Genomic DNA, 23,544 nt, shown 5'->3' on the forward strand with positions numbered 1-23,544 from the left:
GACACAACATTAGCAAGAATTCAATACAGAGTTGAAGAAATGCTGAAACTGAACATAAGCAATTCTAGGACTGACATTTGATGACATGGAGCACAAGTAGCACATAAGAGCACATATTTAAAGCAACAGTACATAAGGCAACACAGTGTTGAAGTCTATGGTCCCTAACTCATTAGCGAAGCATTTGAAACCCCACTACTACAATATATCCCTCTTAGCTGAGTAAAAAGCCTTTTTGAATAATTCCGTTTTGCATTATTTGCAGAAGCCAGGAGAGTGCCGGCTCCCCTGACCTCCTCAGAAAGGTCAGTAATAGGGTCTATGAATGCAAATTTGCAAAGTTTTAAAATCTGCAGAAAGGCCTTCGCAGATTTGTCCATTTCACTTATCCATTCAATAAGACCCGAAAAGAGCTCCTGCCTGTGGAACTCCTGCCTGCCTGTAGTAGAAAAGAGCAAGAGTCCAGTAGCACCTATAAGACTAACAAAATTTGTGGCAGCTCATACCCTACCATACATTTTGTTAGCCGTATAGGTGCTACTGGACTCTTGCTCTTTTTTGCTGCTACAGACAGACCAACACGGCTACCCATCTCGATCTAGCTCCTCCCTGACCGGCAACCTAAATAGCACTGGAGCCCAGCCTGAAAGAAAAGTGGCAACCTCGATGTCACTATTCCTCCTATGAACATAAGTTTCAGGTGGGTTAGCCATGTTGGTCTGTTGTAGAAAAACATATTTCGGGTACAGTCGCACCTTAGAGACCAACTCGATTTCCAGGGTGTGAGGTTTCGAGAGTCAAAGCTCCCTTCGAAAGTTCACACCCTGGAAATCTAGTTGGTCTCTAAGGTGCGACTGAATCCAAATCTTACTGTGTCTCCTGTCACCCACGTTCTTCCAGGACTGAGCCTGGGCATTAAAGGTCGCTTCTGGAGCACAAAGCTCCGGCGCTAATTCTGCCCTGCGACACCCGCACGGGGGTCCCTCAAGCAAACACGCTTTCCCATAGAGCGGCTCTTCCCTCAGCCAGCCTCTCCTCCCCAAGCGGCCGTCGCGCGCTCCCCCTGGCGGCCGAGCCGGCCTCCCTTCCCACAATGCCCGTTGAGGCCGCTGGGCCGCGGCCGCCTCAGCTTCAAGATGGCGCAGGCGATCTTCGAGGCGCTGGAAGGTACCCGTGTCGGGGAGTCGGGCGGGCTGAGGCCTCGCGGGGGGAGAGCCGAGATGCGACAATGGCAGGCGCGGCTGTTCTGCGCCGAATGCCTCCCCTCCCGCCGCTGCGGACGGGACAGGGGCTGAGAAGGCTGTGGGGCCGCCCCAGGGGCCGGGGGAGGGTTGCTGGAACAGCCTCTGAGGCGGGCGGCCGCCTGCAGTTGCCGGCCGCGCTGGAAGGCGCTTCTCTTCTCTTTTCAAGGAGACAGATAGACCCCGGCAGGGTTCGGAGTGGTGGCTTGGGTCCTCTTGGGAGACTTGCCCCAACCCAGGAGGAGAGCTGCCCGCAAGTCTGCTGGGACTTGGCCGTCGTTACCGGCTCTGTGGTCCTCCTGGGGGATCTGAGCAAGCTTGTTAAAAGAGGGGATATCTTCAGTGGGGCTTTTATTTGGCCATGGCAAACACAGCCCTTGCCCTTGGTAAATGCAGTTTGGACGGGTTGTGTGTGTTTGCATTGTGTTGGTTGGGAGGCTATGCATTTTAGAATTGTCAATGAATAAGCAAACAAACAAACGGGAGGTGGTCATGCTTCTGAATTCTTGCTCTTTCCTTAATTAAACAGTCCAGAGGCACTTTAACAAAATGTATTTCGGTGCATACTTTTCTGAATTAGAACTCACTTCATCAGATGCATTGAAGTGCACATCCATTAGGCTGAGGACAACAGATTTTTTTCTCATTAATGAAAGCATTATGCTGGGATAAATTTTGTTAGCTTTAAAGGCACCGCTAGACTCCTGATTTATTTTGCTGCTACAAACAGCTAACCATCCGGAACTGTTTGTTCCTTAGTAAACTATTCTGCTAACCCCACCCCCGCCAGTTTTTGTGGGAGTTTTGTCATTCGATAACCATATTTTAAAATGTTATTCACACGTGTTATCTCTGTTCACACACATATGCAAAAGAAATAGCAGGATTCAAATGAGTTTTATAATATCTGAAAAACCTTACGAAGGGCTGAAGATCACTAATTTATCTGGAAGTAAATGGAAGTGAATATAAAAAGTCTTTTGGCACCTTAAAGACTATTGAATTTATTGTAGCATAAGATATTTTGGGCTACAGCCTATTCCAGTCAAATGTAGTAGGATTTAGTTTGGAATAAGCAAGGAAAGGGTCAGGTGGAGCATATTTTGTAAGCCAGTATGAGGTTATGATAACAAGTCAGTTAATTACCAAAATGAGGGATCAGAGCATTTGTGTCCTGAGTCAGGATTTACCTAGAAGTTCTTCTAATCATAGATACATGTGAGACTGGCTGTGATGGGAAACGTTTATGCACATGTTCACATGCATTATGTTATGTGTTCTACAGCTATGCAAACACATGCTTGTGCTAGGCTTTGGACATTAGCTGGCCCAGGTTCTCACGCTAAAGCGCTCCCCATTACATTCCCTAATATAGAGCAAATAATGACAACTAGTAAATAAATTGGTATCTCCTATCAAAACATTTTGTTTGGGTGTAAGAATGGTTGATTTAAGATGTTCTAATTATGCAGAGCTCCATACAGGGAGAATAGGAAGATACCTGACTGGGTCAAGAACTGCTAGTGTCACTTCAGACCTTACTCCTTTCCAGGGCTTTTTTTCAGCTGGAACGCGGTGGAACGGAGTTCCAGAACCTCTTGAAAATGGTCACATGGCTGGTGGCCCTGCCCCCTGATCTCCAGACAGAGGGGAGTTTAGATTGCCCTCGGCGCTGCTCGGCGGCACGGAGGGCAATCTAAACTCCCCTCTGTCTGGAGATCAGGGGGCAGGGCCACCAGCCATGTGACCATTTTCTCCTAGGGCAACCCACTGAGTTCCACCACCTCTTTTCCCAGAAAAAAAAGCCCTGCTCCTTTCCATCATTTTCTGTGAACATTACTGATAATATTGTATATTGAGTCATACCAATATTCCAGAGGACTGGTAAGAACTGGTTTTGGTTTGTGATTAGCAGTTAATTGATAACTAAATTTGGGGTCAAGATATTCAGAATGGACAGTGACCTGTTCTCCTCTAAACAGTATTTATTTATAGTATTTCTTTACCACTTTTCCATATTGCTCAAGTGGTTTACAATAAAACAAGTAAATTAAAGCTGACCAGAAACCTGACATATTAAAACATAAAGCAATTAAACATCATTAAAATGCTATGTCAGCTGGATAAGAGAAGAGGCAGCCTTTACTTCAGCAGGCAGTGCATTCTGTAAGGATGAGGCCACCATAGAAAACATTCTTGCTTTGGCAATCAAAGACCTTGCCTCCTTTATGGACAGAAAAGGGAGCAAACGTTGAGAGGGTATTAAGGTCTGTCCAGGCACATGGGAAGAGGTAGTCCTTCAAGTATTAGCGATCCAGACCCTAAAAGGCTTTAAAGGTCAAATCCTGTCCTTTTATCACCTTGAATTGAATCTGGAAGCTTAATTTAAGAGGTTAGTCTTATTTGTTTTATTAAGACATTTCTTGGTATCTTGTTTACTTCACCTTTCTGCTCATGGTATGCTAATCAGGATGTGGCGTGAAATTAGATTAATATATGCACAAACCTATTTTAAGGCATGTGTTGGATGAGATCCATCCCATATTTCTATGAATCGTGTCTTTATTTACCTGAAGTAATTAAAACGATTGCATTGATAAATAATGTGCATTATGAAACATGGAATTATGTATCTGTCTGCTTGATAAAGTGCTCTGTATGTATAGTGTGTATTATAAAGATATCAGTGTAACTTTGTGTGTGTTCAGGTAATCACAAATCCTCATTTGTACTAATCAATAATATTATACTCTAATGCTGAGGAATAAAATCCTTTACATTTTGCTTAAGTGTTCTGTATGAGTGAAAGCATGTTGTTTACTGCTTACGCTCAAATATGTTTCATTTTCTTTTCTGTGCTTCCGTTTCTGAGGTCTCAATGGTTTCATTAAAAATAACTGTTATGTTTTCTTTCATCAACTTGGTCAGCCTTGCTTCTGAATAAAGAAACAGACTATTAAATATTTATTTCGGTAAGGTACTGTAGGAATAAATATTTTGAACAAGAGGATGCTTCAGATAAAGCAGAATCTTTGACCTCAAGAATTTCTTCAGCTAAATGATAGTATACTAACCAAATATACTTTTATGAAGTCTGAAATCATTTATAAGTTGACACTGCCATTGAATCTTTCTAACACATTTCTAGCTCTGGAATTTTAGAGATAGGTCCTGAATTACTTTTTGGTGAGTGTATTAGTGCAACATTAAGAAAGGAAAATAAGTGATTCTTTGGCCTTTTTTGTATGAGCGATTTTTGCCGCTTTTGGACCACTACCTCTTCAGGTTTTCTTCCAAATTCCAGATGTTTAACTTCTCCTTCAGATTTCAGTGTGGCGTTTCAAGGGCTCTCTTCTGAAATTTCTATAAATGGTCACAGTCTTTTGATCTAAAAAGGCTTCCATAACAAAGAAGGTACCAATGTCTCCTTCTACAACCTTGGAAAAACACCCTTGGATAATGAGGTTTTAAGGGTCTTCATTAGAAGTTCTTTCACTCTATGATTGAACCACCCCCTTCACTCTCCCCACGGTGAGGCAGATTGTCCTGCTAAAATTCAGTCTGCCTACTTTCATTGAGCTGCCCCAAGTAACGTGTTAATATTTGTGGTTTAGGAAGTCTGTTTGTCTCACCCTGACACACAGATATAATTTTGGCTTTCAGCCCAGCCCAGGAACTTGATGCAGAAAAGTAGAAGCCCTCTTTCTTTTTTGCTTGGAAATGGCACTAGATACTGTTTTAACATTAAAAAAGAAATAATTTTATTTAACAGGCAGGGACTGAGTAAGTGCAGCCAGGGGATGGAAGTGTGGAGGAAAATTTTTGTTGGTATAACAGAATACACTTCTTGTAAGAGGCAAAATAGTATCCTTGAAGCTTATTTTTATATATTCTTGGCTCTTAACAGTGAGGTGTTTTATTTAGGAATTTTATTACAGCAACAATGTTTCCTATGACAGTTCAGGTTTTCTGGAGTTAGTCACTTTCTTTGTGTATCTAACTAGCTCTTTTTTTGAAACTAGAGGGTGTTTCTATCTCTGGAGTAGTCTAAAACCATTTCCCCTTCACAACAGACACAGGGTCCTCCTCAGAGCCAAACCCCTTTTGAAACTGGGCAGGAATTAGTCATCTTCTCTTCAGAAAATATAACCCCTCTTCTTTTTGGCTTGAAAGGGAATATCAACCTACTACCCAATCAGTCTTGCCAAAAACACACTCCCAGTTCTCTAGTGTCTGTGTAAAGCATACTTCAGCTTATGCTAATGTTTAGACTTTGAAGTCTAGCTAGAAGTCTTCCTCAGGACAGCAATTCTACAGTCAAGGCAAAGGAGTCTTTCACTCTAAGGTGAACCTGTATGACTTTTCTTGACAGACTCCCTGAGTCCAAATCCTGTCAGAAACCAACTGACTGCCTGTCTAACTGACAGAAACTCTGGTATGGAATAAAAAATACTCTCTCACACACACTCTTCAGCACTCAGAGAAGGAGTAATAGCCTGTCACTCAAGCTCTCCATTCTAGGGAATAGTTAACCCTTTCCCTCCCAGCTTTCTGATTTTGCTAAACTGCAGAAACCTGCTAAGTGCAGTCTGTTGTACACCCTTTTGGACAAATATGTTGTAAATATATTCTTCATGCAAGCATAAAAGGAACAAGAGAATGGCAAATACTAAAACTACAATCAGGTTGTTGTGTTTGTGAACACTTGATACAAAAAATGGTTTGTATCAGTGTTCACAAACACAACAACCTGATTAGCTCAAGTTCATCAAAGTTTGGGAACTAAGCAGGGTTGGCCACGTCAGTATTTAGAAGGAAGAACATCGAGAAAGACTGAGGTGATTATGTGGAGGAAGGCAATGGCAAACAACCTCTTTTCTTTTGCCTTGAATGTCTTGTGCTTGGGGTCTCCATTAGCTGGTTGCAACTGGATGCATTCTTCTTCACAGTATGCACCCCAAAACATTCATTGGGCACCAGAAGAAGAGCATAAAGGCTGCAATCCCAAGCAGGAAATCAGTCTCATAGAACCTGGTGAGAGTTACTTCTGAGTAAACATGCCTAAATTTGACCTGTAAGGTTGCATAAAGCCTACTCTAATAATCAAGATGTGTATGGATAACTTTTCCTAGGTTGCACTCACAGTCTGAACATGTAAGGGACAATTTAAACATTACAAAGGCCATAGGTCAGATGAATTCTAGGATTTCTGTGGTTCTTGGGTGTGTCCAGGACCAGTTCTGGACTGCAGGAAGAGGGAGTTCAAAGAGGGAAAATTGGGTCCATGTTCTCCCATGTTAGGAAGTATTAGAATGCAGCAGTTGTTTGCTCATCTTATTATTTACTTACTCCAGTGTCATGAGGTTTCCACAGTATCTGTATGTATCTGGAATACTGTTGTGGAACATCTGCCACTGGTTGAAAAATATGCAACTGGGAACATGAGTGGCAAGCAAAGAGATAAACAAAGAAAAGGCCCAGGTAATTTCAAGCGGTCCTGAAAGTAAGTTGAAATGTGGACTGCGTGAACAAGGGCTGAGTTTGGGCATGCAGTGAAGTGGTCATATGATTGCTTTGCAGGCTGCCAAATTCTAATCTGAATGGATGTTTTACAGCCCTACAAAGATATTTGAGAATTGTCCAGCAGGGGCCAAGAAAAAGTATGGCAGATGGTATGGTCACCGAGTCAAGTAATTTTCTCCCCCCTTCCACTTTGTGTTTGCTTTTTGGCAAAGCAAAAAGATGGCAACCATCCCAGTTCACCATTGCATACGGCCCTCCATCCTTTCCTAAACGCCTGCCCACAACACCTTTATGCAACCAAGTAGTTCTAACAGCTTGGTGTCTAATCCTAAGGATACTTTCCTGGGGGTAAGCCCCATTGAGTAGACTTGATTAAGATTCTGAGCAGACCTCCTTAGGATTGCACTGTAAAGTTAAATCCCACTCTAGTGATATCAGAGTTTTTCATGAATATGCAGTGTGCATTTCACATAGTACCAGCAGCTCTAAAGAAGTCCAAGATAGCCGTTCAAAACCTGCCTGCCTCTCAGTTTTCTCATCCATTCTTTGCATTCCACTACTCTGAAAGACTCTGGTACTTGTCAGCAACCCTGGTGTCTGCTTAGTTTACCTCTCGGATCATCTCTGACATCCTTAGTTAAGTGAATGGCCAATATGAATGGTATTTTTCCCATGCAAAGTTGCAGATTGCAGTGGTATTGTGTTATTTCTTTATTTAAAAGTAGATGGTTTTCTAAAAGGCTGTGTACAATTCAGGTTCAATAGCTTGTTTATCTTGATTGCTCTGCTTGCTGGTAAAGAGTCTCTGCTAGACTGTGTGATTCTAGCATTTTCTTTTAATCTTAAGAATGGGTGAAACTGGAGTTTTAGCCTGATGTGTACATTTCTATAGAATCTAACTGTTGCAGATTTAATTATCAGAAATGTGGGGACCCAGTTCAGATAGGGACTATGGTGTGAGGGGTTTAATCCTTCATTGTACCATTTCCCCACTTTTTGACTGACTGTTGAAACTTGCATATAATGATGTGGACTACCTTCAGCTGACAACTCATTTGATCCTGTTCTTGTACCTGCCTCCTACATATTATCCTCTTGTTCTCACCAGTGGAGCTTTATTGAGAAAAAGAGAGAGCAGTCTTGTTGGTCTTCTGAGATAATTAACATGACGGACTTTGAATATAGTGGTGTGTGGTTAAGAATGGGCATGGGACAAGTAAGGTGGTTCATTGTAGAACAAACGAGAGCCGTATAGAAAAGTATGGAGAAGGTACCTTATGTTTTGCAAATAATGAGTATGTGATATGCTTTGTGCAATTTTATTTTTACAATGATATACAGTTTTGAGCAAATGCAACTATGTAATCAAATCACATGAAATTGCTTTACATTGCATCAGATCATTGGGCCATCATGATTGTCAGTATAGTTTACTCTGACTGGTAGTGGCCCTTTGGAGGTCTCAGCTAGAGGTTATTCACATCATCCTTTTAACTCGAGATGCCAGGAGTGGAACGTGAGACCTCCTGCATGCCAATCAAATGCTCTACCATTGATCCATAGCCTCACCCCTCAAACCGCCCCCTTTGTCTCTCAAACCCTTTGTGGGTGTTTCAGAATGCAGCCACTTTCACTGCCATTTCTGTGTCCTTTCAGGAATGGATAATCAGACAGTGTTGGCTGTACAGTCTTTACTAGATGGCCAAGGAGCAGTAGCAGATCCATCAGCACAGAGTGTTAATACGTCCACCACCATCCAGTCCATGGGTGAGTCCCTTGCTTGCATGTGAAAGACAGAAGGGAGAAAAAAAGTCAACGTTCGGGCTATCTATCAATTGACTTCTGTTGTCTGTTGCTGTATTGATCCCTATTATTAAGACCCTGTGAGATGAAGATACTTATGTACCTCCCTCAAAGGAATGGAAAGGAATGGAATCTCACTCTACTATGCTGGACTATTTTACAGACATTTTCCCAACAATGTACATGAAATGACTTAAGAGTCAATATTGTAGCCACTAGCTGTATGGGAGAATGGCAACGTGAATTTAACAGAGATACAGAGTGAACATTTGAAAAAAATGTATCTGACAATAACTGTGCTATAATGGTCATAATTAGATATATGTTAAATAAAGTTAGCTTGACTGCTATATAGAGTAAAAATCACCAGCTGATTGTCGTTTTTAAATAACATACAGTAAACACTTCCAAGTTCTTTTTTCTTCTGCCTCATTTTGGTGCTTATGAATAGTTTCTTGCTGGGTTTTCTTTCAATCTGCACTTTTCTGCATGTTATATTCTTTTGGGATGAGATACTTAGTACCTTTCTGAATCTTGTGAGAAAGCATCACATAGGGCTCAAAACTGTTACCTTAGTGAACCTATGGGAAGTAAGATTTCAAGATTGTTCAAAGGGAATAAGGGAGAAGCATGTTACTTCTAGCTGAAAGTAACAAGAGATAATAGGAGAAATTACATATCCATCTCTTGGTTCCTTAAAATACCATCTATAAATGGTTCTTCAAAGCACCATCTATAAAATGAGGAGGGATTGGAAAGATCTTATGCCCGCAGGAGCCTATGTAAAGTTTTCTTGCTTTTTAGAACTGACTCACATTTTAAGTTACTTTTGTAGTGGATATGTACTGCTTGTATATTTACTGTGCATGTTTTAGTCTTTGAAATGTACATCTGTTGAACTCGACACATGTCTAGGCAAAAAAAAAAGTAAAAGTAAAATCCTATGACTACCAGGTGCAGTATGAACTGGACTTCTAGTTGGCATTGCTATCAGATGTTACCATCTGGAGCAACCTGATAACTTGAGATGGACTTGGCAATTCATTAGCTTCTAAGTGTCTCTGTTCTGGCCTGGGAGCTGTTTTCAAAAAAATTTTCTCTTGTTGAAACTTCTAGTTATTCTTGATTTAATACTACTCAAAAGATGGGTTCTAGGGTTGTATCAGTCATTTTAACTTCCCTGACTACAGATGACGAGGATGTGTTCCTTTGCGGGAAATGTAAGAAGCAGTTCAACTCGCTGCCGGCCTTCATGACTCATAAGAGGGAGCAATGTCAAGGCAATACCCCTTCACTGGCTACCGTCTCACTGGCCACCAACAGTATATATACTCCATCCATTACATCAGTGCAGCAGGCTCAGACCACCAACAGGCAGGTAGATACACTTACCTTATCCTATCTCTGTTTGGTTTTATTATTTTATCAATAAGAATATAACAATGCTCAGGTAAGACACAAAGATTATACAAATTTCCTACTAATAACAGAAGTATAATGCAGCTGCATAAGACTGTCCGGATAATTCATTAGATAAGTTTACACGAAGTCCCGTCTTAACTTTCTGGGGAACCAACACAGACTTAGCAACTTTATATATCAGTTCATGCGTGTAATGCCAAAGCGTGAGTTGAAACAGGAGCTAGTCTTCCCCCCTGAATTAGTTACTTCTGTATTTTACATGGACATTTGAACCAGCCAAGAACTTGCTTCAAACTCTAGCTTGACCCACAGTCAGGGCCAGACTAGATTTTGAGTTCCGCTTTTTAGAGTTGGGTCCAAGTTTCCCACATCACACAGTAGCTGCAGAGAAAGGAGTCTGGAGCCCCCCCCCCCCCCCACACACCTGATGGCATTTTGAGCCCATCTGGGTTCTCTCCCTTTTTAAAAAAAGCCATTCCCAGTTCTTTAAAAATGCAAACATCTAATTGACTCCCAAATTAATGCAGGGCAGAGGGGGTGTGCAAGCCAAGCGCATGATTTGTTCTCATAGCATCAACCCATAGTTTAGCATTGTGTGTGACCTGAGCCTATATGAAACAAACTAAACCTGAATGGAAAGGAAACATAAGATTTTTGATGCATCATCAGCATTGTAAGCTGCCTTATCCTGTTATCTTTTGTAACAGCCTGCTGTGCTTTTCCACTTCCAAAGCCCAGGTGAAATATAGATCTTGCAAGTAAGCACAAGTGGGTTGTTGCAAACAGACTATCATAACCTGTTTCCTATGTCCTAAGCTGCCCTGCTCCTGAAATAAGAAATGTCAGCTCTTATGTTTTTGTACAGTTGAACTTCAGGCTCTCTGTAAGGGGACCTATCTTACAGGGATGTTGTAAAGATTATGGAGATGGTGTTTGTGAAGTATTTTAAGTACACAAAATTCAATCTGAATCTTAAAAGGTATTTTTCAAGGAAAGGATTTATTGTAATATTCTGTAGATCCTTATGCTCAGGAAGTCTGTCGGAGAAGTTCCATTTTCTTTGACCCTATTTATATATTGTCCATAAGAACAAATATGGTATTTCTATGCTGAGATCCAATATTTTCCCTCTGTCCTCCTAGCAGATCTCTACATATATTACTGTGCCTCCTTCTCCTCTGATCCAGACACTAGTTCAGGGTAACATCTTAGTGAGTGATGAGGTGCTGATGTCTGCTATGTCGGCTTTTACAACTCTGGACCAACCCATGTCTACAGTACAACCTCCTGTGCAGGTAAGTAGAATGTTTTTCCTGTCTTTTAAGATGTGTGGAAGATTTGGCAAATTGCACACATAAAACTGTATTAAAAGCAAGGGAATTTAACAGGTAGCTTGCTATATAGACACACATACAAAAAGAAGAAAGCTTTTGAAGTCAAAAGCCTGTCAGAACATACCTTCACCTCTGAGTCAAATAAATATTTGATAACATGTTGAATACTTCAGTCAGTACAAAATGACTAGTTCCATACTCTCACTGGAATATATATGGATATGCAGTGGTAAATTAGTGGTTACCGCTCACAGCGATGAGAGATGTTTTAGTCATTGCGTATTAAACTCCGTGTAGTCCAGTGATCAAAATGGCAAAGAGAATATTAAAAACCTTTGGGAGAGGTTGGTGTTATTGCTAGCTAAAGGATGGATCTAGACTTCCATCCATGGAACCTGATTTTCCCACCTCCTCCCCCAGCCCCAAATGTCCCCTGAGATCCTCTTCCCCAGGAACAAGATTTCAGGCAGTCATGGAATACAATTGCCCACAGGAATGTTAGTCTGGATCTGAGCCAGGTGCATACATGCTGCTTGGCTCACCTCCACTGTGAAGAAGGAGAAGAAGAAGAAGAAGAAGAAGAAGAAGAAGAAGAAGAAGAAGAAGAAGAAGAAGAAGAAGAAGAAGAAGAAGAAGGGGACGTTTTTGGAAGAGACGAGGGAAAGAATGGCAAACAATTTTTGTGGAAAGCCATGGTATACCATCAATACCTGCTGTTTTGGAGGGAACCTTGAGGGTGCAGTCGTTTTACCTATGCATATGGCAGCCTTCATTTATGAATGAAGGTCAGCATCAAAGCAGAGCGTGCAAATTTAGTGGGACACTTTCTTTCCAATGCTTTGCTTACTTCTTCTTTTGTCTTTTTAGAGCAGCCTGAGTATGCACACTGGAGCAGGATATCTTCCTCAACCACCACCTCCGCCACCACCGCCACCACCTCAGCCTCCCCCTCCCCCTCCTCAAACTCTTGGTGCACCAGGCCAGACCAACGCAGGTAGCAGTGGAGTGGTGGAAGTGTACAGCACACCTGCCCCCATGGCTGGGAATGGTACAGTAGAGATGCAGAATCTGGGGATGCAGCCATATCCTCCTATGGAGGTAAAAAAGGACGGGTGGCTGCAAAGTGCGGAGGGGGTCTCTAGCCCCCCCCCCCATCAAATGCTGCTTCTGCTGCTTGTTTCCTTCTTTCTGATGAGTTCAAGGTTTTTCTGGCTCCAACCAGGGAGTAAGAAAATGCTGCTTCTGAGCCACTCAACCCTTAAAAACCCTATTTATCAAATAAATTAAGGATGGGACAAGATGCATTAGGTTGTCTTACAATCAATGATGATTTCCTCTGGGTAAAGTAGTGATCAGAAAGATGTCAGCCAGCTACAGGGAACTGAGAGAACAAGAGAAACGATTAACAAGGGATTGATTGATATGGAGAGATTGTGGGATTGAAACACGTGTAGCAGAGCTAAATGCGATTATGGGGGAACATCCTGTAGCTCTCTGCAGGGACTGGAATGCTTCGCTTAGCAGAGTGCCCAAGGATTTGTTTTGAAAGCCACCAGGAGATGGAGCTGAAGGAGTGATAAGACAACACCAAGTATAGGAAGTCTGGTCTGAGTCTTAAGACAATCTTCCAGCAGGGACATGTGTCAAACTCCATAGCACGGCCTCCTTACTGTTTAAGCTCTTACGCCTTAAAGAGCTCAACATGCTTGACTGTTTTTCACATTTATTTTGTGGCACAATTATTGATTGAGAGCATGAGTAAGGTCTTGCAGATGGACAAACCCATGGTTTAGTTTGGTATAGTGGTTAAGAGCATGGGAACGCCAGTTTGGTGTAGTGGCTAAGAGCGCAGGACTCTAATCTGGAGAACCAGGTTTGATTCTCTCCTCCTCCACTTGAAGCCACCTGGGTGACCTTGGGCCAGTCACAGTTTTCTGGAGCTCTCTCAGCCCCTCCCACCTCACAGGGTGATTGTCATGAGGATAATAACATACTTTGTAAACCACTTTGAGTCGGTGTTAAGTTGTCTTGAAGGGCAGTATATAAATCGAATGTTATTATTATTATTAGTTTGGTTCTGGTTTCAATGTTGGGCTGCAGGTCAAGCTGATTCTAGGCTGAGAACTGGTTCAGCATGCCTCTGGTGCCATTTTAGTTGCAACTCACATGGGCAAGTGTAAACCTGAGGCACATTGGCAAGTGAGGCGAAGGAACTGAGGGACCTAACTTGATACAATTAGACGTCTATTATAACTCACATCAGGACCCAAACCGGAACTTTCAAAATGAGATTTGTAATAATGCTTTTAATTATATGTATTTATAGCATGCATTTAGTTAGGAAAGAAGAAAAGTTTGAGGTTTGATTTGGGATTGGTTTGACTCCCTTCCTCTAAGTGTTGTCATTTGTGCCTTTGAATTGGTAATCACATTTTTGAAATTAGAGAAAACTTTGGCAGAACACAGCATTCTGTGTCTGTTGTTAGCATAGGTGAATAGGAAAGAACTGTAGGAATGAAGACTTCACATCCGCTCTGTTGATATCCTCATTGAGATAAGGCACATTTTCATTGATAACTTCTGTCTTTTAGGTGCCCAGCCAATGTGTCGAAAGTCCTGTGTACCCCTCCCCACCAGTATACAGTCCAAGCAAGCAAGGTTTTAACTCTAAAAGCCCCAGCGCTGCTACTCCTTTGAGCAATACATGTGGAGGAAATGTGACCAATTTTGATTCAGCTTCCACTTGCAAAAATCGCCGTTCCAAAACAGATGGCAGCCTGCTAGAAGGTAAAGCTCTTTGCTGCCAGTCCTAGCCAGATCTCATGCACAGGAGGGGGGGGGGCACAAAGCTTTGTAGAGGGCCTTGCTGGAGCCTTGAGAATTCATTCTTTACAACCGAGTTAAATGCTTAAATATGTTAAATGATTCATGCTTCCTTTATCCGCATTTCTTTTTAACTTCTGAAATAAAACACATGGGACTCACACATTTTCCAACAAAACCAGGGGGAGAAATGTAGAAGTTTTGTTTCAGATGATGTGGAGACCCGACACCCTCCCCCCTCTGCCTCCTGTCTCTTTCTGTCTTAGCACCACACTTACTGGTTTGGCTACAGTGGTTGTTGCTGACTAGGCTTGCTGTGGAGATGCTGCCTGGTGAGGAGGTCAATGGCTGGCCATCCAGCATTTGTGCACCATGGGACATGTAGTCCTTGATTTATCAAAGCACAAGGCTTTGGAAACCATGGAAATAGCATCCAAGGTGCCAGGGAGAGATGGAAAGGGGGGGAGAAAGAATCTTGTCACGCCGACCTTTTACTGGTTGACTGGCCACTGCCACAGCCAGTTTTGCAAGCCACACAGCTGACTGACCACAAAGAGTAGGGGGAGAGTAGGGACGATGAATGAAAACAAATGGTATTTGTTAATTTATAGCTTTCCCCTTTCATTTTTGTTGCTTTAATGAATGAAGCCAAAAAAGTGCTTTGGTTTGTTTTTTTCATTTTGTTTGGTAACAAATGCTTATTTGTAATCTACCAAAGCTCGGTTCTTACATTATCCCAGTGATGTGGGACCTGTAGCAATGTCACTCCTTCCCATGTAGCAAAGTAATGAGAGGGGCCTCAGACTATATGAGAGGAGCCCTTGCTTCTTCTTTACACTGCCTTTACTGTGTTACTAGAGGGATAATGCTAGAGCACCAAGGAGCCATCTCACAGCCATCTCTGGAACTTCTCATGCTATTCTGTTGTGGTGGAAATGAAAAACGTGGCAGCAGCTCACATAACTCTGGGGTAGTATTAGTAATACATTCTGTTTCCTAATGGTTCTACTTCTGTTAAATTGATAGCATTTAGCTGCTTCCGTAAACCCTTGTGCCAAAGACACCAGGTTTGCTACTGTCCCATACTATTCTACATCCTTTTTTTTATATTGTCCCTAAGTATGATTGCCTCATATGTGAGAGTAAAGAATCAATTATTATAACCTAACACAACATAACCTTGTTTTTTCCCCCCTTTGTTTATATTACAGGGAAGCCAAAGTCCCCAAAACTGAAATGTACCTATTGTGATAAGGCCTTTACTAAGAACTTTGACCTGCAGCAACATATCCGGAGGTAATGTTGAACTTCCAAATTAAACACATAGGGAATGGCTAATTAAATGAGCAGGGAGGGTTGGAGTGGCTATTTTGTGCAATAGTTTCACTTGTGTTGGAGTCTTCCTCGATAAGGTTTTGAAAATTAAATTTTTCTCTCTGCTAGGCCAGTGAATTCCCCAAAATTTTGAACACTGATTTCACTTCTACAGTACTCAGTACAGATGTCCTATGAAACCATGGTTTAATTAAATTAATTATGGGTAGCATTAGCATCCAAATGTAAGCCTCTTTGCTAAATATAGATATCGAGGATCTGTCAAACTAGGACTCTGAAACCATTTATACATGTATGCATGTATGTATGTTCCCCACCTTTCTCCTGGCACAGTTAGGACATAAAGCAGATGATAACGATACAAACAATGTCAGTGTAAATAATCCACTGCACTAATTAAAGCACGTCACTACAACCAGGTAATTAAAACAGATAATAAAAACAGAAAAGCCAGAGTACATTCCATGGTATAAAGTTGGTTTATTTTCCACAATTAGTCTCAGCTGTTGTTTGATGTGTAAAAATATCTATTCTAAAACACTAAATGGTACTGGAAGGGGAAAGACAGGGAAGGGTCTTGTGTTGCTAGTCACTAGTGATGTCTAGAATGCCATTCAGTTCCTGTGACACTTGCAGCTCTCTCACAAAATAGTAGTAGATCAGACAGCAGAGTCATTACTATTTTATAATGATACTTCACATATATAATAGGTGCTGAATGATGCTCTTGACATCACAGTTTGGGAGAGAGCTGCATGTTTCCACCAGCAGCGTTTTTGTAGGGGAGGTGCTGTGGTGGAGCATCTGGTTGGCATGCAGAAGGTGGGGGAAAAGGGGAAAGGGAGAATATACTTCCTCGAAAGCACTGGTAAACAACAAGGAAAAAGGAAGTATGCCAAAAAGTGTCTCAGTACAATTATATTATCTGTACCACACTACGAGTAAATCAGTATATTTACAATGAATCTTCAATTATCTACAGCAAATCAATACATATGCATGGAGAGAGAATTAAGTCCCAATACGGTAGAATTCTCTCAAACTTTGCTCATGACGCCAGAAGGTAAATGGTGCCAGAAGGGTCCAGAATATAGCTGGTTGGTGGCATCCAAGGTTGCAAAGTTGCAAGAACAGGTGGCAACGAGCTACACCGGTCTCATTCCTTTCGGCTCGTTTCAGAAAGGGTCCTTCGTCAGGCCACCAATATCCTACAATTCATATTACAAAATATCAATACCAGTCCATTTAGGGACATCCCGGTAGTTTCATTTATCCAGCCATACTTACTATTTTATCAGGCGAATTCGTATAAGGAGTCAATTATCAGTCAGTATCAAGTTCTGAAGTCAGCTACCATATGCGGTGGGAAGGGCACGCATATCATCAGTTAAATACAAAAGCTCAAGGCTAATGACCAATTAACACATAATTATTTCATTTAAAGGAACTTGACTAATAAATATATTGCACTTCTCCCTAATGCATTCCTATATTCAGTTTGCACACACAGTACCAATATAAATTGTACATCAAGGGGGTTCAAACATCAGTGAGGGAACAGGGGCAGTTACCTTGCCAGTTATATTACCAATCAACACAGTATCACTACATTTAAAGGAATATATCTAATAAATACATTGCACTTTTCCCTATTGCACTCCTATATTCAATTTGCACAATCGTTACCAATATAAGTTAAATCAAAAGGATTCTAATATCAGTGGGGGAATAGGGAGCAGAACGGGAAGGGGAAGGGAGCCAAGGAACGAGATTGATTCAATCCCAACCAGAGGGAAAAAAATTTTTTTAAGAGGGTATCTTTCAAAAAACCAAATACTAAGTTTAAAGAAACACCGAGTAGTCAATGTCGTTATTCAAACCCTCTGGTAGCATAGTGTGTAATCTAAAAATCCACCTAATCTCAGCCTGTAGGAGAAGGCGCTTATTAAGACCAGGTCTCTTTATCACCTCCAAGACTGAGTATCTAAAGGTTCTATCACTTCTGTGTTTGTTCCAAAGGTGTTGATAGAGGGGTGTGTCTTCACAGTGATTTTTGATCCTTGATATATGTTCCTGCATGCGTAAGCGCACTGGGCGGGTGGTGCAGCTCACGTATGACAAAGGACAACTGCATTGTAAGAGATACACTACATTGTTAGTATTGCATGTGGAGAAATCCCTAGATGTTGGAGGGTACCGTAATTTCGGGAATTTCATCTTCCTGAGGTCTAGACAGAGGGCACATACACTACAGTGACCGCACGGAAAGTGTCCGAGCGGTAAGTTGGTTTGCTTAATTGGACTCATAAGATCCGAGTGTACTAGAAGGTCTTTTAAGCTTTTAGTTCGTCGGTATCCTATTTGGGGCGGAGCCGCGCAGCCTGGAATATCTAAAAGGACACGCCAATATTTTCTGATGATTCTCACTATTGGCTCGGCCAGGGGGGATTGATCAATGGCCCAGGTGATACCCGTTCTCTCTGCCTCACATTGTCTATAAGATAGCAATTGCGAGCGGGAAGAGCGATCTGCTCTCTGTTTGGCCCGGGAGATCACCCAAGCTGGGTATCCGCGCGCCTTAAAGTCATTTGCCATCCTCCTGGCTTCTTCCTGGTAGTGGCATTGGAAGGAAGCGTTCCTTTTAATGCGCAGAAATGGTCCTACCGGGATGTTCTTTTTAAGCACCGTTCGATGGTAGGAGTTGTACTGCAGGTAGGCTGCCCTATCTGTGGGTTTTCTGAAGGGCCTCACGCCCAAAGACGTGGCTGACCTCTTAAAGACCACCACATCCAGGAAAGGGATGCTGTCCCCGCTGCCCTGGTGTGTAAATCGTATATTTTCATCTAATTTATTCAACCACTCCACAAAACTCTCCACTGCTAAAGAAGTGCGCATTATACAAAAAATGTCATCTATGTATCTTCTTATGCAAATTATCTGTTCAAAAAACGGATTAGTTTCAGGGTCATACAGATATTTGTTTTCCAAAAACGCCATAAACAAAATTGCAATGCTCGGGGCCGCGGGACACCCCATCGCGATCCCCTTAATTTGGTAAAAATGTTGGGTCTCAAATCTAAAGTAGTTCTTTTCCATAATGAGGTCCAAAAGATCCAAAAGAAAACTAGTCGGGGGAAAAAGAATGGATCTCGTATTCAATGTCCCTTCAATAACTGTCCGGACCTCGCTATGCGGGATTGAGGTGTAAAGTGACTGAACATCCAAAGTTAGCAAATAAGCCCCTGGGGGAACTACCATATCCTCTACTAATTTTATGAAGTCAGTAGTGTCCTTTATAAAGGACTTTACCGTCATCACAAAGGGTTGCAAGAAACTATCTAAATAGATCGCTAGCGGTTCCAAGATCGAATTGCACGCGGAAATAATCGGATGCCCAATTCTACTGTATTGGGACTTAATTCTCTCTCCATGCATATGTATTGATTTGCTGTAGATAATTGAAGATTCATTGTAAATATACTGATTTACTCGTAGTGTGGCATGCAGAAGGCCCAAGTTCAACCCCTGACATCCCCGTTAAAAGGATAGCGGGTGATTCTAAATACCTCTGCCTGGAACACTGGAGAATCACTGCCAGTCTGAGTAGACTGTACTGACCTTGATGAACCAACGGTCTGATTCAGTACAAGGCAGCATCCTGTGTAGCGTGAAGCCTCTGTGAAAATGAATTCCTTGCCACAAAACCAGTCTTTGTGGAACAGACATTTGGATTCCCTTGCAGTGGATGTGGGATGTGGGACAACATTGTCCTGTATTCATCAGGAGAGACAGTTATTTTCTGAGACATACTGATGTGAACAGCCTTTGAGAATGTAGCCTGGTGCAGTAGACTATATTACATTTTTATCCGTTACCCTTTCTCCAAGATGCTCAGGATAGCTTACATGGTTCTTCACTCACCCATTTTATCCTCACAACAAACCTATGAGGTAGGTTAGGCTGAGTGACCAGCCCAAGGCCACCCAGCAAACATTGCTGAGTGATGGTTTGAGCTCAGATTTCTGTGGTCCTAGTCTGACAGTAGCCACTATACTGGTCCATTCATCACAATGGTGTCAAAACAGAAAAGGAACTGCCCTTGGTGTTCATCCACTTTACTTCTGATGGAGTGTCACACAAAACAAGGCCTCAGAAGAAGACCTTTACCGACAGGCAGGTTGATAAGCAAGAAGGTAGTTCTTCTCTAATAATGACTACTGGTGAAGTTACTCCTTTGTAGAATGACTCCATCTTCCATTCTCTGATGCATTGCCCTCTTGTTTTTCTTCAGTCACACAGGGGAGAAACCATTCCAGTGCATCGTGTGTGGTCGTGCCTTTGCACAAAAGTCCAATGTGAAGAAGCACATGCAGACACATAAGGTGTGGCCACCGGGAATTGGGTGTACCATCTCACGGAGCTCTGTCACTGTGCAAGTCATGGCACTCAACCCCAACCAGCAGGAGGATGAGGAAAATGCAGGTGCCTTTCTTACTAGTGGGATGGCCAGCTGGCTGATAACCTGCTCCCCAAACCTCTGAATTACGGTGCTTCCTATGGCACCCACTTTTTTTTTCTTTTGTATAGTCCCCAGAACCAGGAGCCTTGGAGAGTTAATTTCTATCGACGGGTATCTTTGTAATCTGTTAGTGTATGAGTGTTGGACAACATGCTTCTGTTCAGCTGCCCACAATCCCTGTTCTGTATTCTCCATCCATGTTACTTTAATTCAGTTTTTGGAACTGAAAGCTTTGTGCAGTATTTGGCCAACACAGAATTATTTTTCTGGTGGATTAGGTACAATCTGAGTGTTTTTGGATAGCAAATATCGACGTTCAACCAGGGAATATAGAATGGGATGCTGCCAAATAATAAAAAAAAGGAACACAAAGTAAGGAAAAGAATTTCTCTAGTTTTGCATTTTAGAAGCAGAAGACTGTGATTTTAAATGAATGCTAGGACTGTACGTGGTTGGTTTTGACAGGTCATTTATGCTAAAAACTCTGTCTGGGAATCTTTTTCAAAACTGATATTCTAACATTTCTTTTCCTCCAGGCTTAAACCCAGTGGCTAGAAACAGTCCACCCCAGCCTCAGGCCATGCCTCCTGCAGAAGAGAGTGAAGCCAGCAAGCTGGAAGCCAAACAAGTAGTCTTGATTGACAGTTCATATCAGTGCCAGTTCTGCCCCAACAAATTCAGTACTTACTTCCAGCTGAAATCACACATGACTCAGCACAAACACGAGCAGGTGGGTGCCACGTCAGCCCCTCTTGTCCTGCTTAGCTGTTCATGTCCCTTCATAACTTAATAGAAGTAGAAGAATTAAATTATTAATTATATTAATTAATTATTCTACTTAATAGAAGTAGAATAAATTAAACATGACAAACTGATATATGTGTATAATGTGTATGCATATAATTGAAGAGGGTCATAAAATCCAGCTTTTCTTTGCTGCAAAATCTAGGCTACTTTGGTTTAGGATTTTAATTTCTTACAACATAGTATAGGGAATATATACTTAACCAGACCAATGATAAGACTAGCCAGTACTGTCTTCCTTGACCTCCAGCAACTCTCTAGCATCTTTTAACAGGCAATGTCAAGAGATAAAACCTGAGACACTATGTGTGCCTAACTTATTACTTAGGTGTGGGTCCTGCTGTAGATGGACTGTTACGTTGTAGAACGTGCTTCATTCATTGGTAAAGTAAACATGCTGACTGTTCCCTAAGGTTCTGGACAGGAACAGCATAGCCAAACCAAACCCCACAAGTTCTAATCCAGTTTCCAAAACACCTGATAGATGAGGCACACTTTTTCTCTGAGCAAAACTTGGAGGTATGCTTCACTTTGTACACCTAAACAGGTTTATTTTACAGTGTGTAAGAGTAAGAATTATCAGCCCACAAGGAGCCCATCCCTGTCTGTATGAGCCACTGTTCTGTGATTGTCTTTGAATGGACAGAAGAATATCTAAAGTGATGACTTATGCAGACACACAACATTTATTATTTATTTAGAAAAATGTATATGCTGGCCTTCCAGAGTCGTACTCGTGGGTTACAAAAATAATAAAAATAACAATTAAAATGATAAATATTGAAACAATCCAGTATTAAAATATGTGGACTCTGTTGAGGGCAGATGATTCTCTGTATCGTTACATCAGGAATGACTGGTCCATTATTCCCCTCAGTTAATTCATTTTATGTTGCCTCTCTGCCTACTTCAAACACTTTAAAATGATCCAATGCAAACAATAAAGCTATTAAAATATCATAAAACATAACCAAATCACCTCAATTTGGTGTAATGGTTAAGAGCGTAGGACTCTAATCTGGAAGACCGGGTCTGATTCCTCACTCCTCCACTTGAAGCCAATTGGGTGACCTTGGGTCAGTCACAGCTCTCTCAGAGCTCTCTCAGCCCCACCCACCTCACAGAGTGTTTTGTTGTGGGGATAATGATGACATACTTTGTAAACCGCTCTGAGTGGGCATTAAGTTGTCCTAAAGGGCAGTATATAAATTGAATGTTGTTGTTGTTGTTGTTATTATAATAACAGCTTCCACTTTCATTCAAAAGCCTTCTCAAGTAAAAATGTCTTTAACGTATTCTGGAAGGCCTGTATGGATGGTGCCCAATGCTGTTCCTAAGGAAAGCAGTTCCATATCTTGAAGGGAGCAACTGAACAGGAAGCTATGTAACTGGAACTGACAGGAGCTTTTGTTTTATTGTAATACTTTATTTCCTTCTAAACAATAGTGATTCTTTTGCTGCACCATTTTGGAATGACCAGTTTCTTCTGTTCACTTTCACATTCAGGTTTACAAATGTGTTGTGAAAAGTTGTGCACAGACATTCCAGAAGCTGGACTCTTTCCTAGAACATATCAAGAATCACCAGGAAGAGCTGAGCTACCGCTGCCATCTCTGCAGCAAGGACTTCCCCTCCCTGTATGAACTAGGCGTTCACCAGTATTCCCACAACTTGCTGCCTCAACACAGTCCCAAGAAGGACATGGCCGTATACAAGTATGACAGCAATGGGATCAGCAGTTTCTGCTCTTTGTTTGGAGAGAGCAATGCCATGTGATTTCAAGTTCTGGGTTTATTATGTCCATCAAGGCTCATGTTTACAATGCATTTAGGCAAACAACTGGTACTATTTGTTTTTTGTTCATCCTCCTTACAAACTATTTTTGATTGAACAGTTTAGGTAGCTAGATATTAGTCTGTTTGATCACAGACTGATGAACATTTATAATAACAATAACATTCGATTTATATAATGCCCATTCAGAATTGTTTACGAAGTGTGTTATTATTATCCTCACAACAATCACCCTGTGAGGTGGGTGGCGCTGAGAGAGCTCTGAGAAGCTGTGACTGACCCAAGGTTACTCAGCTGGCTTCAAGAGGAGGAGTGGGGAATCAAACCTGGTTCTCTTAAATTAGAATCCTGCTGCTCATAACCACTACACCAAACTGATGATAAAATTTAGGCTTCAGATTGTAAAGGGTTCTAGGCTAATTATGAAACACAATCAGATGTACTTGTATGTGTAGGGGGTCTATGGTATCAGTGACAAATCTGGGGGGTTCCACTTTCCCTCCCTTGGCCCCTTTAGTCACAATCCACTTTTTGTATTTTCTTTGTTTGTAAAAGAAATGCACTTTAGTCAGCCAATTTGAAAAAGAGCTTGGACCTGAACATTTGGAGGAAAGAGATTATTTATTTATTGTATTTAAATCTCAACTTCCCTCCCAGAAACTTCCCTCCCAGAAAGTGGCATACATATTTTCCCCCTCCCCCAATTTTATCCTCATAACAGACCACTTAAGGAGGTTACACTGAAGCTTAGTGACTGGTGAACCGTTACATTGCCAAGCAGAGAACTGAATTCCAGTCTAGCATGTCCAAGCCCAACTCTCTATCCTCCACAACAGACTGGCTGTCATGGATATGTCTGCTTTTCCTTTCTGCAAACATTCTTCACAGAAGTGATGATAATACAAAATTGTGTACAGCTACCCCTAAGTCTCAGTCAAATGAATAA

At 41.7% G+C, this 23,544-nt stretch overlaps 1 protein-coding gene across 2 annotated transcripts in view; it reads left to right on the forward strand.

The window, feature by feature from the left end:
• The first annotated feature begins 1,063 nt into the window (after positions 1–1,063).
• ZNF341 (zinc finger protein 341) overlaps positions 1,064–23,544 on the forward strand; it is a 28,622-nt gene continuing 6,141 nt past the window's right edge. Inside the window, exons 1-10 of one of the 2 annotated variants that reach the window (XM_054980585.1) lie at positions 1,064–1,167; positions 8,421–8,531; positions 9,758–9,945; positions 11,132–11,284; positions 12,191–12,421; positions 13,915–14,110; positions 15,358–15,442; positions 19,773–19,963; positions 20,537–20,730; positions 22,311–22,519. In XM_054980585.1, the coding sequence (XP_054836560.1) occupies positions 1,137–1,167; positions 8,421–8,531; positions 9,758–9,945; positions 11,132–11,284; positions 12,191–12,421; positions 13,915–14,110; positions 15,358–15,442; positions 19,773–19,963; positions 20,537–20,730; positions 22,311–22,519 (1,589 nt within the window). In that variant the 5' untranslated portion in view covers positions 1,064–1,136. The remainder of the gene's footprint in view (positions 1,168–8,420; positions 8,532–9,757; positions 9,946–11,131; positions 11,285–12,190; positions 12,422–13,914; positions 14,111–15,357; positions 15,443–19,772; positions 19,964–20,536; positions 20,731–22,310; positions 22,520–23,544) is intronic. The other variant, XM_054980586.1, reaches the window with a different exon arrangement.

Source organism: Eublepharis macularius, chromosome 5 (assembly GCF_028583425.1).
Source record: "Eublepharis macularius isolate TG4126 chromosome 5, MPM_Emac_v1.0, whole genome shotgun sequence".
NCBI classification, from domain to species: domain Eukaryota; kingdom Metazoa; phylum Chordata; class Lepidosauria; order Squamata; family Eublepharidae; genus Eublepharis; species Eublepharis macularius.